Below are 17,311 nucleotides of genomic sequence, written 5' to 3'. Positions count from 1 at the left end.
TCTGGTATATGTTCAATACAAATCCCATAATGCATTCTTCACGCAAGTTGTCTGTTTGGCTTGCTAAAAGGTTTTCACCATTTTATTATTTTTTTAGAAAACCACGGCCTTAAATATAATTAATATAAAATATTTCATATTATTATGCTTTTTAGATGCTATATTTATAAAAAAAACTGCTTTAGATCTTTCGCACCTCTTTTTTGGTCAGGCAAAAAACAAAGGTACCTATAATCACAAGGCCACACGGAAGCATCGGTTTTGATATCCAGTGGATCTTGTTATTGCCTAAAGAAACTGATTATATATTTTTTTGTCATATACAGCAACGTAGAACAGTTTACCTTGTCTTTTATTAGCGTTTCAGTTATTTTTTAAAGTAATACTTGTTTGCTTTGAACTCGTATAAAAATGTCTTCGTCGGAGTTTGAAAAGCTGCAAGACATGTATATATCTCTATATGACGAAGTGAAGTTGATTCCCGAACGGGTTCAGAAGTGTCAAGGAGGTGAATAAACCACAGTATTTAATGTTTCATATATTTGTATTGTTTACCGTGCAGTTTCCCCAGAGCATTTAGACGTTTTTGCAAATAACCTTACAGCTGTACGAACAGAGCAAGACTGAAAATCTGTTTATGATTTATTTGAGGGCTTTGTTATTTCCTAAACACATAGAGGAAGGCTGTAATGTTTATATTCTTAAATAATACTAATTCAATTCATAATCTTAAAAATCTAAAAGTTTTTTGTTATAACGCTATTATCAGCATCACCAACATCATACACACATACAAATCTCTCCTGTGGTCTCATGATAATATATTGCCAGTAACGTGCATGTATTTGTAGGGAGTACCAGAATTTGTGTAATTATAGTTACACCCTGAATCCTGATACATATTGTCCTATAAATATTAACGAATTAAGCTGAAAGGTGTTTAACTGAGGCCAGTTTTTGTACCAGATTTATGTCTCAAATAAATTCTGTGGTTTTCCAGAGGAAAGGAAGAGGATGGTCAGAGTCTTTGATGAGCGTGTTGGTGAGGCTGAAGAACTGGTAAGTTAATTTGAACTCTATAGTCTGTTTTCGAAATGTCTACATTAATGCATTAGGCATGCTTTAATCCAAAGTGAGGTACAGTGCATTTAAAGAGTACATCTTTATCAGAATGCATGTCTACGAACCCATGATCTTTGCAGTATTTTATGCAATGCATTACAAATTGAACTACAGGAACACAGTGTTCCTCAATGTATTTCTCATTTACTTAAGGTTTAGAAAGTTATTTTTATCAGTAGGCAAACAGATGTGTGGTCATGTATTGGGTTCCTATGGTAATGTACCGTATACTCTAAATATCAGGGAATTTAAAGGGGTCATATGGCGCGAACACATGTTTTTCTGTGTCTTTGGTGTGTTATAAGTTGCCCTTGCATGTATTAGACACGTAAAATTGCAAAAATGAAAGTGTCGGAACAAAAGATGCATTCTATCTAAAAGCGAATGCTCATCCAGACCTGCCTGAAGCACCTCGTGTATCCACACCCTCACAAATCCACGTCAGTTCGTGGTACGAGTTGACTTAGTCCGCCCAAATGTATACGCAAGTCAGTACTGTCAGTACAATTGCTTTGGAACCTGATATTCCATATATGGTAAGAGGCGTTACATTTCCGTCACATGCTTGCAGTATTCGACCAATCTCTACGCACTGGTTTAACTGGCCAATCATAGCACACCTCGCTTTTCAGAGCAATGAGATTTGTTAAAAATCCACACATTTCAGAGAGGCGGGGCAAAGATTAGATACAAACATGCACAGTATGTGTAAAATACAGCATTTTTGAACCTTAAATCATGTATACACATTGCATTACATCTAAAACAAACAATAAAATTCGTCATATGACCCCTTTAAACATGATCATTTTCAGACTGGGAAAAGTCACATCAATAAAATCATAAATAATCATGTCAATTTTTGCAATAGTATAAATATGTGACACTTATTTTTTACTAAAAGTAATGTAAATAATGATATTAAAATTGTAGTAACTTTTTGGAGTTGACAAAGTACTGGTGTAAGAAAGCAAAATCATTATGTACTATACAAGATGTAGTATATTGTGATTGGTAGCATGGCTATGCTTGCTCATTCTCAAATTTAAATATCAGGTATATAGTTACTAAAATGTCCTGAAAAAAAATCTTGCGAATTGTTTAAGTATTTGTTTGGGACACCAGGTGGCAGTAGACAACCAATTAAATTCTCTCAGAGTAGGTCAGACAACAAACCAAAATTATTTTCAAGTGTATTGAATGTGGATTTCACTAAGGATTGTCTCAAGACATGTTGAAAAATCTAGACTGGCTGGATTATGGATTTGCTAATGTTTTTCTGATCACCAAATCCTGATGTTATTCAAATCTGTGATTTGACTTTAAACTTAAACCTGACACCAATGAAAGGTTATTATCTCCTCAATGGCAGGTCAAGATGTTGGAGTACAGTTTTTAAGTTCCTGTAGCTCAGCTAGTATAGCATGGCATTGGCAATACCAAGGTCTTGACTTGGGAAAACACAGACTGATAAAATGTTTGAATTAAATGCACTGAAGTTTCCAAGGTTTGTGTGCCTGTAATTTAGGAGGTATTAAACATATCTTAACATACTTTTTAGATTCTGGTTACTAATAAACTGGTCTTTTGGTATCTTCATTTAGTAGCCCAAATAAGGATGTGGGTCCAATGTGGGTCCGTGGGCATGCAGATTGTAAAATTGTACCAATTTTCAATGGTTGAAAACCAAATGTGGGTGACTTTGCATACACAAACAGTGCTGTTTCTCATTTTAAAACAGTCACCATTGGCGTGTAATGCATCCAAGATGGCTCAAAAGTCATTTTCACCCCCTTTAATTTGAATTTTATGTAAATGTAATAAATATATATTATATATATAAAAATAACATATAATTAAAAATAAGCAAATTTTAACATATTTTGATCTACCAAATAGTGGATTGCTTGTTAAATAATATTGTTTTTTTCTTTATTATTGGAAGTAACAATACTCAACTTTATTTATATAGCGCTTTTTACAATTTTCATTGTTACAAAGCAGCTGTACATAAGACATATTGACTATAAGCAAACCAATTAAAGTTGTACCTGCAAAAACAAGAAAAAGGTGAAAACAAACAAGACAGACATACCCACATACAAAACACTCCACACACACAATATGCACACGTACTAACACACAGACACACACACACAGATGCGCACACACACGTACACAGAGAAGTACGCGCACACACAAAGACACGCAAGCACACACACACGCACAGTGAGAGCACACATTTAAGATAAAGGAGAGAGAAGCACAGGTCAAATATAACAGACTATAAGTTCCTATATGCAATATTAATTAAGTAAAACTTTAAAATTCTAAAGCAGCCCCCCCGGCCAGGCAGATGCAAAACAGTATGCAAATGGTGGCGAGGAACCCAAAACTCTAATCGAGAAAAAAAAACTCACCAGGGGATTCCAGTTCCAAAAGCTGCTGCCTCTGCACAAGCTCCAGAGAGTAAAATAAATAAATTTACTAATAAGGTAAATTATAGTTTAAGATTATCATTAATAATCTAATAGCATTTGAAATTTTGTGGTGAGGACGGGTCAGGTGACCGCGTCCTTCTTTATCCAGCTCTATCATCTCAGCTCTTGTCAGGTCGCCACTTCCCATTCTCTGCTCTACCATCAGGTCAGGCCATGAACTGCATCCTGCTCGCTGTGGTAACTTTGGAACAATGAGACAAGACTGGCTGAGAGTAGAGTACTGTTCTGCACTCTTTGATGCAACAAGTACATCAGTTGTGTTTTTGGTTCCGGTTGATCTAACTAGTGCAGCCTAAACCCTCAGAAGATTTATATTATGGAAGTCTAGTGTGTGCAAGATTAAAAAGATGCGTCTTAGTCTAGATTTAAACTGACAGAGTGTGTCTGCCTCCCGGACAGTGCAGGGAAGACTATTCCAAAGTTTAGGCGCTAGATAGGAGAAGGATCTACCACCTGCACTTGATTTTGAAATTCTAGGTATTACCAACTGACAGGACGCCTGAGAGCGTAATGCACGTGAAGGACTGTAATACAAAAGGAGTTCATTCAAGTACTGAGGAGCTAAACCGTGTAAGGCTTTATAGGTAATAAGCAAAATTTTAAAGTTAACGCGATGCTTTATAGGTAACCAGTGCAAGGTTGACAGAACCGGGCTAATATGTTCATACTTTTTTGTACATGTAAGAACTCGAGCTGCTGCGTTTTGGACCAGTTGAAGTTTTTGTAATAAGCCTGCAGGGCAACCACCTAACAGTGCATTACAGTAATCTAGTCTTGATGTCATGAATGTATCAATTAACTTAGACGTAGTTTAGATATATTCTTAAGATGGAAAAACACAATTTTACAGGTGTTGGCGACGTGGCTCTCAAATGACAGATTACTATCGAATAGAATGCCAAGATTCTTTGCTGACGACGAGGGTTTTATGGAACATCCGTCAATAGTTAAGCAGTATTCTTGGTTGTTACTTATAGCAGTTTTCGGTCCAATAAGTAACACTTCTGTTTTGTCCGAGTTCAGTAATAAAAAGTTGTTACTCATCCAGTTTTTTATATCGACTATGCATTCCATTATTCGATGGAACTGCTGTGTTTCATGAGGCTTCGAGGAAATTTCACCATTTCAAAGCTATTCCTTTAATGCCGACGTAATTTTCGAGTCTATGTAGGAGTGTGCTGTGGTCAATGGTATCGAATGCAGCACTAAGGTCTAGCAGCACCAATAATGAGATACAACCTTGGTCAGATGCCAATAGCAGATCATTTGTAACTCTGATCAAAGCAGTCTCTGTACTGTGACATGCTCTAAATCCAGACTGGAATTCTTCATTGATGTCATTCCTTTGGAGGAAGGAGCATAATTGAGTTATATGTAAGTAAAAGAAGAATGATCAAAGTAAAACATTTTACCGTGGGAAGTGAAATTAATTTAATCACTGGCCTGAGGAACCTATTTGACATTACATAATAAAGTTTTGCATTTTATATGAATATTATTTAGAATTATACAAATTATCCAACAGTTGACCTACTTTTGATGATACACTCAACAAATCAGACTTTAAAACAGGATCATTTGTGTTTGTACAGTTATTATTTGGTTATTATATGTAATTGCCTGTTTTGTCAAAAAGGCAAAACAAAATGCAATTGGTTTGACCTCTTCTAAGTCCATTTGTGAACGTATGATATCTCTCTCTCAGCTTCAGGGCATGGAGCAAGAACTGTTTGGCGCGCCATCATCCTTCCGGAACCCCATGTCCACAAAGATCCGACTGTACCGCAGAGATTTAGCCAAACTGCAGAGAGATATACGCAGCTTAACTGGATCATCAGGGTTCTCTGGTCATTTTGGAGATGGGAGACAAGGGATTTATGCTGCAGAGAATGATCAAAGCGTAAGTGCAGTGTTACAATGTTTATCCTTTTACCTTTGTATCATTCCAAACCATTTCAAAGATAAAACTTGATAAAAGATAAAACATTTAAAAGATAAATCTTGAATGTCCATGCTGCTTTTGAGTAGATTGTAACCATCAAGCTCCAAAATGGCAAAAATTTATAGAAAATTGTGTCACTTTGTTATATGTGTGTATCTTGCTTACACTCCGCCTTAAATACCTTTACAGTCTGTCAGGTTCATGTATCTTGCCTGACGTAACCCTTTACTCAGGCTAGATCAAGCTAGAACTGGCTAAAACTCCCCTCTGCACCACAGCCAATGACAAAGAATCCTACAGGAAGTGCGTGTAATGTAAATAGTTGTTTTTACACAACACTAGAGATCTCGATCACCTCTGTGTGTTTTACGTTTGAATGGCCTTAACCCTGCATTCCACAATTGTTACGGGTTCAACCTAAAGCTACGGTTCAGCCTGATTGCAAATGAGGTCCGAGAATCTTTCTGTTTCCCCTGAATGTCAGATGCTTCGCTTGAAAACATACCAGATCAACTTCACTTTAATTTTACACTCGAGTGTAAGCCTTCTAAACTGAATCGATATCTGATGTTTACCATTCAGTGTTCTTCTGTACTGTCTGTGATCTGTTGTGGAAATACAGGCAGGTCATATTTAATAGCACATCACCACCACGAGTCAAGATGAATAGTTTTTCTTATGTGAATAAACCTAAATGGTTTCTGACCTTTCTACAGTATACAGTATTTCTACAGAGGTTAACCCGTGTGGTGTGACTAAAGCTGTCCGTTTTACTGGAAAGAACCAAATCTTTGGTTTGATTTATGGTATGATTTGTTTTGTTCAATAAAGAGGAACGGTGACTGCACACTTTTTCATAGGCCTTGTTTCTGGAAATAAAAATTCCTAAAAGACTAGGGGATGTCTTTGAAAGTCATTGATTTTGATTTGTAAGCATAAAATACAGTATTTTTTACATATCCTATGTGTATACAAAATATTTTATAATTTTCAAAAGTGCTGTTATTATAAGGGATTATGCAGTAACACTCGGAAACAGTGTCTCATATTAAATCTGTTACTGATTGTTGAACTGTTTTGTTTGTTTGGACAGACTCATCTTCAATCCCAGCGTGGTTTGCTCATCCAGGGTACAGAGTCTCTAAATAATGCCACAAAGAGCATTGAGCGAAGCCAACGGATTGCAGCAGAGACAGACCAAATTGGCACAGACATCATTGAGGAGCTTGGAGAACAGAGAGAACAGCTGGACCGCACCAGAAACAGAGTAAAGACTGTTTAACACATACTTTGTTTGCAGTGCGTATACGCTGCATATTTTTTTACGTGCCCATATTAACGGATTAGATCATTCACACAGCACACAGATGCAGTTCGTCTGTTGCATAAACATAGTACAGTACATGTTATTGAGTCTATACTTACTGTATTTCACACAAACGAAGTATGTGTGAAACAGGCGTACGAGAGGGATATCTAGATTTTGAGCATCTTGCATCTTCATAAATGGGTGTCAGGACCCTGTGTTCTGTTCTATTACTGTATGTTTAATTGCGCTCCGCTGTTTTTGAACACAAGAAGTCTCTTAAAACTGGATCAGACTGCATTCATGGGAACTCAAAATCAATTTAAGCATTCAAATAATTTAATAACATGAGCAAATGATGTAAGTAAATAATAAATTGTGCAGTTGCCAAATTCTTAGAATATGTGCAAATCCTCTCTCATCTCTACTCATCCCCCCCCCCTCAGTTGATTCACACCGGAGAAAATCTCAGTCGCAGCAGAAAAATCTTGCGAGCAATGTCCCGGAGGTGAGACATGCATATTTTGGTACATAATTTACGTTTAGAGTTTTTGTCAGATCTATTTCTAAGAACGTACTTAAACAGTGAAGTCTCTCTTGTTTTGCCATTACAGACTAGTGACAAATAAACTTCTACTCGCCGTCATTATCATCATGGAGTTAGCCATCCTAGGGGCAGTGGTCTACCTTAAGTTCTTCCGTAAGTAGACAGTAAGAGGAAAAAGACTGTAAAAACAGACATCATCCTCCTGGTGGCCTGGTGACAATGTGCTGGAAACTTTCAAGGCTCTGTGTGTCACATGGATGTGTACGGGAGGTTATTTTAAGCTCTAAACTGTATTGGCATAAGTACTGCTCTCTGGGTCAAAAGAAGAAGGTGAACATGCCGTCAGTGGTATGTTCAGAAAAACCGGGACCTGTATAAAGAGTGGCGACCTGCTTCATTCTTTGGTGTCTTCAGTAAGGTGCCAAAACCACTTGTGACGAGTGGATGTATAGGCAGATGAAAGGATGGATGGTATGAATAAAGGACTCGATGAAGAGACTGAAAAATAAACAAACAATATGCTCAACTTACATGCTTTTTTTACAGGACCTCAATCACTAATGATACCATAAAACTAAACTTTATACCTAAATGTAATTGAAAAATGTCTTTAGAATTTTGTGGTTGATTAAACATTTTTGAGACAAGTCTCAATGTGGTATTAAATCATCCGGGTTTTGTTTTTGTCAGTTGTTGTGTTTGTTTTCCTTTCATAAGTCAGCTGCAGCTACTCCAGGGCAAGTGAAAGACAGTAGTAAACACCAACGTCACTTGTTTCTGGTTGGACGAGAAAAGGGTGTGTTTGACCTCATCAGATAAGGGTATAGACGTTAAGGGTGTAAATATCACTGAGAATGAAGGGGTAGGAACACCTGTTACAGCGGAACACTCGGGTAACCTTGATATTCTGATTTTTGGCCAACTCTCTGTGGTATTTTTATTTGTGTTGGGCCAAAACACAAGTATCATTGGAGTGATCAGCTGTGTTGCAGGATGGTACATATGATATTTAAGTATGGATAAATGGTGCATTTCAGGTGAATGAACTCATCGGGTAGCAAAACATGTTTTTTTAAAACAAGTTGTAATAAATAAATTGGTAACACTTTATAATAAGGTGCTATTTGTTAACAATTAGTTAATGCATTAGCTAACATGAACTAACAATGACCAATATCTCTATAGCATTTATTAATAATAATTCATGTTAATTTCAGCATTTACTAATACATTATTAAAATCAAATGTTGTCACTGTTAACATTAGTTAATGCACCATGAACTAACATGAATAACTGTAATTACATAAACTAACATAGATAAGGATTAATATGCTGAATAACGAAATTGTTAATTGTTAGCTAATGCATTTACTAATGTTTACTAATAGCACCTTATTGTAAAGTGTTAGCAGTAAGTTAAAAAGAAATATATATATATACAGTATATAAAGACTTTTGCTTGACTCATAGTTAACAGTATTTTTTGTGTTTGGTGTAAATGTATGCATTTGGCAGACACTTTTATCCAAAGTGACCTACAGTACATTTAGGGTTTACATTTTATACATGTTTGTGGGCTTTATTCAGACAAGCATTGCTATTGATGCTGCACTTATTTACAGAGAGAGTATTGAACATTGACACATAACTTGTCCTGGACCATTTGTTCCACATGAATTGGTAGAGCATTGCATTAGCAGCGCAAAGGTTGTGGGTTTGATTCCAAGAACATGTATTGATGAAATGTATTCCTTGAATGCTTTGTTATGCACTTTTTTTTAAAGCACCTGTGAGCATCAATGACACTTGTTGAATGTGTGCAATTTTAAGAAATCAGTGTAATACTAGAAACGTTTTATCAGTTTTCACAAATGTTTATATAGTGGCCATTTTGACCTTCGTTTTCTTTATAAAGCATTATTTTTCAGTTTCAAACAGCTTCTACTTAGAAGGTCACCAGAAGTTTTAAAAGGTGTCGTTTCAAAGTCACAGTTCAGTCTGTTTTCAATAAAATAGTTTATTATGACAAAACATTTTTCAAAGAAGTAGGAAAATACAACAGAAACTACATGTCACTTTGAAAATGCTACTGGGGGTTGTGAAATCAGATCTGAATGAGTACAAAATGAATTTATTACAGATTTGTCAAACAACATAATTAAATAACTTACTTAAAACACTAATAAAAAAGTCACCCAGTTCTAACCGAACCAACTCAGGATTAAATTAGCTACTGAAAGCCTCTCTACTATTAAAATAAAAAACAAAGCAAACATATTAATACAACAAACCAGATCTGGTCCAAAAGTGCAAACAGGTTTCAATTAGTCAAATTCAATACGTCTGACACTAAATTCTACCCAAAGATTATCTCGGACTTAAAAAGATTTATTGCGCACACATTTTCTTTTTGTCTTTTGTTATCTTGCATTAATCTCTGAGTGTTATCTGTAGCTACACACTAACCCGATAACGTTATTGGTAGTATCACTAATTACAAATATTTATATTTCAGAAAGATCAGTCCACATTAAGACAGAGAAATTAGATCTTGCCTTTTTTGACAACCTGAAATTAGTGGGTGGTTTGTGTTTATTGGAGACTCCTGTCTCTGCATTCTGCTAAACCCTCCCTGGGCTTCTCAGAACAATATGTGACCCTGGACAACAAAACCAGTCTTATGGGTCAATTTGTCGAAATTGAGATTTGTACATAATCTGAAAGCTGAATAAATAAACGTTCTATTGATGTATGAGTTGATAGAATAGGACAAAATCTGGGTGAGATACAACCGTTTAAAACTCTGGAATCTGAGAGTGCAAAAAAATCAAAATATTGAGAAAATTGCCTTTGAAGTTGTTAATCAGGGGCACTGTGGCAGACCATCCACTCACAAAAATAAAGTTTTTATATATTTAAGGTAGGAAATTTACAAAATATCTTCATGGAACATGATCTTTACTTAATATCCTAATGATTTTTGGCATAAAAGAAAAATCGATAATCTTGACCCACACAATGTATTTTTGTCTTTTACTAAAAATGTTCCCGTGCTACTTAAGACTGGTTTTGTGATCCAGGGTCACATATAACAAATCTCATCCATGTGCATATCACTTTACTGCTGAGGAAACAATATTTTGACCATGACTACAAAAACCTTTGAATAAAAGATTTCATCTGGTCTTAGTCTCTGCAAACCTCTCATTTCGTTGTTTTAGGCTTTGGAATGCAAAGTCGTTGACTTCTCCTCGAAAGTGGTTCATACTATTTTATCAAAGTCTTCAGTTAATATCTGGTGAACTACAGCCGTAGTTCAGTGTCCTCTTTTGATTCTGGAATTTTCTGGAAGGCGACATGTGCACCCTCGCGCGTCTGACCGAGAGCTGATGCAATGACATCAACGGCTAGGCTAGCCGTGGCCTCCACAGCCTCAGGTGTCGCTCCCAGTGTGGGGTTCACTTCAACCAGGTCCATCGCAGACAGTAAACCTGTGTAGTCCCAAATAAATTATATAAATGTATGTCAAACATTTGGCATTGTAGAAAAATACATTTTCTTAGTTCGTGTGACTGCAGGGCAGTTAAATTGTGATGTCAACTAAACAGATTTCAAAAAATTGAACTGCTAAACTAGAGATTTTTACCTGTGTTGTGGATCTCCTCTGTGATGTAGATGCCTTCTCTGTAGGTCAGTCCACCGTTAACAGGAGTTCCAGTGGCAGGAGCCAGAGATGGGTCAAACGCATCAATATCAAAGCTCAGGTGAATAGGCCTTTGTTTTCTAAAGTAGAAACAAAATTTGGTTGATTGTGAAAAGATTCACTTGTTGACAACTGTGATAAAGTGGCTGGTGGTAAAGGTGACCTCAACTTGCTTGTCAGGTAAAGAAGGGACTGAGAGCTACTTGTGATATTAACTCAAGAAACTTCAGCCCTTATTTATGGAGTTTGAAAGGACAGCAAACTATTTTGACTGCATTTCAATTTGTGGTGGCTATTTACAGAGGGATCAGTATTAGTAATGTTTTGTCATATAGTGTGGCTGTTTCTGCAATATCATACCTTGCCAGTAGGTGATCCAGTGTGACCTCCATAACTCTTTGAATGCCCATTCTGTCAATATCACGCATGGAGAAGTACTGAATTCCAAGAGTCTTCAGAATGATACTGAGAAAAAAAGACATTTTGTTCAAATTTAATATAGCTGAATTACCAAATTCACCAGTAACAGTTCAATTTTAGTTACAATTGCAGCAAACTTTGTTTTGACAGTGCAATAAGAAACCTTGTTCCCATTGGCAGTTTGAGGTCATTTTAGTGACACAAAAGATGACAATTTTACAATAGCTGAATGATCAACAAAGGCTTTGGTGAGGCGGATACATTTTAGGTGTCATTTGGGACAAGGACACAACATAACATTCTTACTGTTCGCCTGGATCAACATCTCTGAGGCCGATGTAGACCAAATCTCTGGCAGCCAGGAAAGGCTTCATCCAAGAAAACCCAGGAACCTTTGGCATCTGAGATGAAAACATGAAAAAAATATTTTTAGGTGGACAAAGTTTAGTGTCAGAGGGAGGAAACAAGCCAAGGAATTAAGAGATTATATAATGAAAGTTTGTTTGCATATCTTGAGTTGAATATGTTCTAGGAATGCTATTTACCTTGTCTTGCAGCTCTCTCAGTAAGAATGCCACAGACTGGCCGTGAAGGTTTCCAGAAGGTGAAGTCAGAGGTGTGTTGACATCTGCATGGGCGTCGACCCATATCAGACACAGGTCAGGGCACTGTTTGGCGTGGCCTTCCACTGAGCCAATTGCTAAACTGTGGGGACGAAAATGTCATAAGTGCTTTAGTTAAGCTTTTTTGAGAATTCACCTCTTTCTGCAACGAGACACTGAATTCTCATTCTAGACTCTATTAATAGAAATAGAATATAGAAATGGACAAAATTTCACAACACTAATTATAAATTCTGACTGAATTAGTTTATGTACAATTATATATTTTAAACTCACACAAAAGGGTAATACAACAAAGATACACGTGAAAACGCATGGTAAAGCTGTACCTGTGGTCTCCCCCCAGCATAATGGAGGTGTGTCCCGCCCCCACTGCACTGCTCACAGCTCCCGACAGAAGCTGACTGGCTCGTCCGACTGTGCGCGGGAATGGGACGTGCATAAAGGGCTCATCCTTTTCCAGATGCTGGAAGCTCAGGTCTCCAAAGTCATGCACAGGGTAATCTGCAACAAAACGGTAGAGGTAAATAAATTAACAAACTAGAGTAACTATTTGTATTAAAATGCATGTTTTTTATTGTCATTGCGTGCGGTTCTAATTGTTTTATTCTGTCTGTGTGCTAGACTGGTTTTATAAGGAAAAGGATGATGATCTGAAGAATAAAGGGTAACGACATGTTGGAAAATGTTTAAGCTGGTTCTGGAAAATATTATCTGTCACTCAATCTTATCATGGAGCTGACCCAGCCATGCAGTGGGCCTATAGAACTTTAGGAACCTCCAGACGACTCCAAAAGCTGGACACTGATGAAGATTTAAACAGGTGATGGGGGCCCAGCTCGACAGAACCGTGACAGCTCCACTAACAGTGTTATATTACTCGTAAGATCTTTAAGCTATCAATGATGGCGTCCTGTACCAGTCAGTGGCCTCTTAACCGGAATAGACTGAACACTGCAGCCCTATCAAGGCTTTCAAAACTAGTATACTAATATAAAATATTATATTTTGGCTTGAAAGTAACCCAATTTTATGTTCTCGTATGTCAAGACAGAGGTTAATGCTTTTTTGAGAACTAATTTCGAACGGATACTACATTCTTCACCAGCCTTGTGATTTTGTGAGCAAGGTGCATCAACCCCAGAAGTGCCTCTCAAGTAAAAAGTTATTTCCTGTTGTTAACTGTCTTGCCAATTGCATTTGATATTCACAACCAACAGTTGCAAAAGGGAGCAAGACATCTATATTTGTTGCAGCAGATAAATGCTGATATAGTTTGGTCAAGAATTCCTGCCATGTAGGGTGATAAGGAAAGTGTCATATTCACATTTCTAAATGTGCCAAGTCTGATGCAAAAACAATTAGGCATTGCATCACTTGCAATGGGTATGTTTTATGTATAAACATATACATAAAACATGATGTTTTGTTTCTGAAGCTAAAAATAGTTTCCTTTTTTGAGGGTGAATATTGAAATATGATCCTGAGGACATTTAAATAATATGCTGCAGATATTTTTGGCTTCGTTTTATTTATTCCACACAGGCATTCAAACGTCCAACTAAGCGAGTGTAACGGAGGCCAGCGAGAGAGTCCTGTGCAAGACAGCTAGAAATAGTTGAGCTAGATAGACAAAAATATACTCATATTTCCCTTTTTAGCGATAATCCGGATAAATCCTCCAAAACTAAAATCGGGGTCTTCCAAAGCAGTCTCAAAAGTATGTCACTCGTTCATTTGCACCGACGGAAAAATCTCAGGCTACTCAAGATAGCAGGAACTATCGCGTTACATGCGGAACGTGAATTACGTAACGGCTCGAAGAAGCTGTGTACAATGTTTATGTGATAAACAGCTGACCTCCGCAGGCGAGACTCTCTGAGGTGACTTGCACATTCTCGACTTTGGAATCTCGTGACATAAACTCAGACTTTAAAGTGGAATTTCTGAAGGCTATTTTAATCCATTGTTTGCCAATTAATTATTTATAATAGTATCAGTTAGATTTTCCGAGCCACCGAATTAATTTCCCAGAGAAATATACGTTTCTTCAGAGTTTATAAGTGCTAATTAATCACAGAAACGTGTAATTTAAATCACGAACATTAAGATACCTAGTCATATGAAGCCAACAGTCCCACAGAGTTTATGGTATCTGCCTTTTACATTAGTGGCAGCCAGAAGTTACGTTAACAGCGGGTTTGTTCGTCATTTACCGAATTTCACAAAACATTAAAAAATATGAATACTACAAATATTAATGGATACTCACAAATGTTGTTAGTCGTTTTGGAAAAAAAAACGATATACAATTATTAACAAAACATTTTAATGATAAAAAATAAAATAATTACGCCGTGTGTCGACCCCTCTCCCGCGAGTTCAAACGATTGTGCGCGTGTGAGTGCCACTGATCTGAGTTCTAACTTTCTTTTTTTTAAGTGGTTTGCTTATTTAATTATACATAAATGAGGGATAGTTTACGACGAAATTTATTGTAGCGCAAGCCTCTGGAGGTAGCGGGTGAACTCTTAAAACCACAGAAATCCATGATCTCATCAGTTCCATTTCTGACCACCGGGACGACTCAAAAATAGCATCTCTTCTCTTCACCAGGTCTCTGAACCGTTTTTACACTGTACCTAATGTCACAATGTGAAGACAGTACACCACCTGAACAGTTAATCTCACCGCACCAAATATTCAACTCCAACACATCTGCACGTCTTTCGGATATGAGTTATGTCATTGTCGTGCGATGCCTCGTGCCATCTCGGCATTGCCCTGAACTGCAGTGACGCACGCAGATTCCCTCCCCACTGCGGGCATTCAGATCTACAACTCTTTAATTTAAGAAGACTTCTTCATTTAAAGTGTAGTAATATTAGAAATCTTCCTATATGAACACGTCTTCAACTATTACCACAAAAAACTACGTGAGCTGTGAAATCGTTTTTGGTAACATCGAGTCATTCAGCGCGGGACCGCTGAATGATGTAACATCCAGCACTTCCTTTTTCATTTCAAATGGTCATAAGAGCTTGCTAATTGCTTATTTTTTATGTTACAAACAAGAGTTTAGAACAAATGCAAAAGTAAAAATATTAATGATGATTATATACTTACCAAGATTTGAAAGTCTCTCCACCACACCAGCATCCCGGATGGCTTTGGGTCCATGCTCCACCCCTCTCCTTTTCTGAATCATAAAGAATACCACCACATCATATAACTTATTTAACCAAGAGTTTAAAGTCTTTTAAGTATGTACCAAAAACAGCAAATCCGTTTCTTACCTGTCCTTTGGAAAAGGGAGCTCCCAAAATCGCAACAGAATGTGATCTGTTCTGTTGACAGGAACTCAGCGTGGATCTCAACAATCTGGAAAGCGGTCCTCTCAATGCCATGATGGAGAGCTATAAAACACTTGTTGTATTTTAAGCAACAAATCAAGTCTGAAACAATACTGTGTCGCCCGGTGATGCTTTCGCTCGCCTTGTCTCAAGTAGCTATTGAATCTCAAAGCACTGGCACTTCGGTTTCTTTAAGTCTTCCACTTAATTCATATTCATGAGTCGGTGAATAGCGGAAGGTGAAGCTCAGCAACACGCTTTGTGTGAACCCTCAAGAACTCCCCCCAAAACTAACAGCCTTTCACCATCCAACTGTTTATTGCGAACCTCCGCTATAAAATGTGATTATTTCCGCTCACAGCGCCGCGAATCCCGTTTTTCTATTCATAGAGGGTAGAGACCAACCTGCGTCAGAGTCAGACTCGATGACACACCTTCACTCCAGCAAATCGAAAGCTCCCATAGCGTGGGTTTGTTTTGAGGGGCGCGGCCTTGGCGAATCCGGGTGGCATTAGATCGAGTGCCTTTTTGCGGTGTTGGAAATTTCCACCTCTGCACTGTCACCTACATGTTTTTAGCTTGCCCTGTCATCTTGCTTGGTGGAAAACAGATCCAGTGTCCATATCATAACCTGAGGACTGAATATCTATGTGTACATAGAGTGCCCGGAAAGCAGGGTGAGGGATGTTATACAAGGTTGTTGACAACAGAAATATAGTTGCCCTAATTTCCTGTTTAGCCCCTTAGTTTAGTTTTTTATAAGGAGAGTGGTTTCTTGTTTTATAAATACTTTCCCCAATTAATTTCTTTGTATGAAATTCTGCAACCTTACTGCCATTGACACAACTAATACATAATGCAATTCCATAAATCAATTCCATAAAACTAAGATCCAAAACCACTACCCATAATGTTATTTTGTCCTTTGTGTAGCATCAGGGCCAGTCATTTCAAATTCAGATGCATGAAGGTCAGGTGGAATCTATTTTATTATTTGCTACTGTTTGATATTAAAATGTGCCACAGGTTTTGGTTCTGTGCCAACGTGCCACAGGTTCAGGTGTGCCACTGGCACTACAGAGCTGGCAGGGGTTTTATCCACTCATACGAAGGAAACAGAGGATGGCACAGGTTCCAGCACAGGGCCGACTACAGTGTTTGTGGGAAATATCTCAGAAAAGGCCTCTGATATGCTAGTGCGGCAGTTATTGGCGGTAAATGAGTGCTGTTTAGCCATTAGTGTAGTTTTTTATAAGGAGAGTGGTTGCTTGTTTTATAAATACTTTTCCCAATTAATTTCTTTGTATGAAATTCTGCAACATTACTGCTATTGACACAACTAATACATAATGTAATTCCATAAATCTGGCAATCTAGACTTGATTTATTCATAAGTTAGAAGGCAACATTAAAATTTCAGTGCACCAGATCAATTATTAAAATTTCCAAGTCCATATTGATGGCGCTGTGGCTCCATCTCGTGTTTTGTGAGGATAGTTTGTACCTGTCTCTATACGTCACTTTACAATCCTACAATATGTGGCCATTCAGAACTATTGTGCGTTTATATAAAACTGCATTGTAAGGTACGGTTTGCAGAAGGCTAGTAAGTTGGTGGCGCTGTAGCAACGATGTGCGGTTATATTCAGAGTAGTTCCGGGACGTGTTTTTTTTCATTGGGCTGTTATAACCTAAAGACGTGTTTATGGAACACATACTATCTTCCTCCAGGGGGCGCTTGACAGCTCAGAGCACGTTATCACCATGTCAAATAAATTGTCAACAGCGATATT

At 37.5% G+C, this 17,311-nt stretch overlaps 2 protein-coding genes across 2 annotated transcripts; one reads left to right on the top strand and one right to left on the bottom strand.

The window, feature by feature from the left end:
• Positions 1 to 408: 408 nt before the first annotated feature.
• On the top strand, positions 409 to 8,118 carry vti1b (vesicle transport through interaction with t-SNAREs 1B). The gene is made up of 6 exons (XM_057342038.1): positions 409 to 508; positions 1,001 to 1,059; positions 5,329 to 5,523; positions 6,659 to 6,832; positions 7,318 to 7,379; positions 7,486 to 8,118. Exons 1-6 carry the CDS (start codon positions 412 to 414, stop codon positions 7,577 to 7,579), a joined length of 681 nt encoding a protein of 226 aa, XP_057198021.1. The 5' UTR covers positions 409 to 411; the 3' UTR covers positions 7,580 to 8,118.
• A 1,302-nt stretch (positions 8,119 to 9,420) lies between these two features.
• On the bottom strand, positions 9,421 to 16,045 carry arg2 (arginase 2). Its single transcript, XM_057341459.1, has 8 exons — positions 15,462 to 16,045; positions 15,292 to 15,364; positions 12,495 to 12,669; positions 12,088 to 12,247; positions 11,849 to 11,943; positions 11,483 to 11,587; positions 11,066 to 11,202; positions 9,421 to 10,910 (listed from the first exon to the last, which is right to left on the bottom strand). The coding sequence occupies exons 1-8, from the start codon at positions 15,570 to 15,572 to the stop codon at positions 10,723 to 10,725; spliced, it is 1,044 nt and encodes a 347-aa protein (XP_057197442.1). The 5' UTR covers positions 15,573 to 16,045; the 3' UTR covers positions 9,421 to 10,722.
• Between the last annotated feature and the right edge of the window lie 1,266 nt (positions 16,046 to 17,311).

The sequence above is a fragment of the Triplophysa rosa genome, linkage group LG9 (genome assembly GCF_024868665.1).
Source record: "Triplophysa rosa linkage group LG9, Trosa_1v2, whole genome shotgun sequence".
Classification (NCBI taxonomy): Eukaryota; Metazoa; Chordata; class Actinopteri; order Cypriniformes; family Nemacheilidae; genus Triplophysa; species Triplophysa rosa.
This window is presented reverse-complemented; position numbering and strand designations above follow the sequence as displayed.

Excerpts from the sequence above, each read along its gene's own strand:
- vti1b (XM_057342038.1), top strand. The coding sequence starts at position 412 with ATGTCTTCGTCGGAGTTTGAAAAGCTGCAAGACATGTATATATCTCTA. Across the intron at positions 6,833-7,317 it reads TGGACCGCACCAGAAACAGA|TTGATTCACACCGGAGAAAA; the intron begins GTAAAGACTGTT and ends CCCCCCCCTCAG. Across the intron at positions 7,380-7,485 it reads TTGCGAGCAATGTCCCGGAG|ACTAGTGACAAATAAACTTC; the intron begins GTGAGACATGCA and ends TTGCCATTACAG.
- arg2 (XM_057341459.1), bottom strand. The coding sequence starts at position 15,572 with ATGGCATTGAGAGGACCGCTTTCCAGATTGTTGAGATCCACGCTGAGT. Across the intron at positions 11,944-12,087 it reads TGAGAGAGCTGCAAGACAAG|ATGCCAAAGGTTCCTGGGTT; the intron begins GTAAATAGCATT and ends TTTTCATCTCAG. Across the intron at positions 11,588-11,848 it reads GATGTTGATCCAGGCGAACA|TATCATTCTGAAGACTCTTG; the intron begins GTAAGAATGTTA and ends TTTTTTTCTCAG.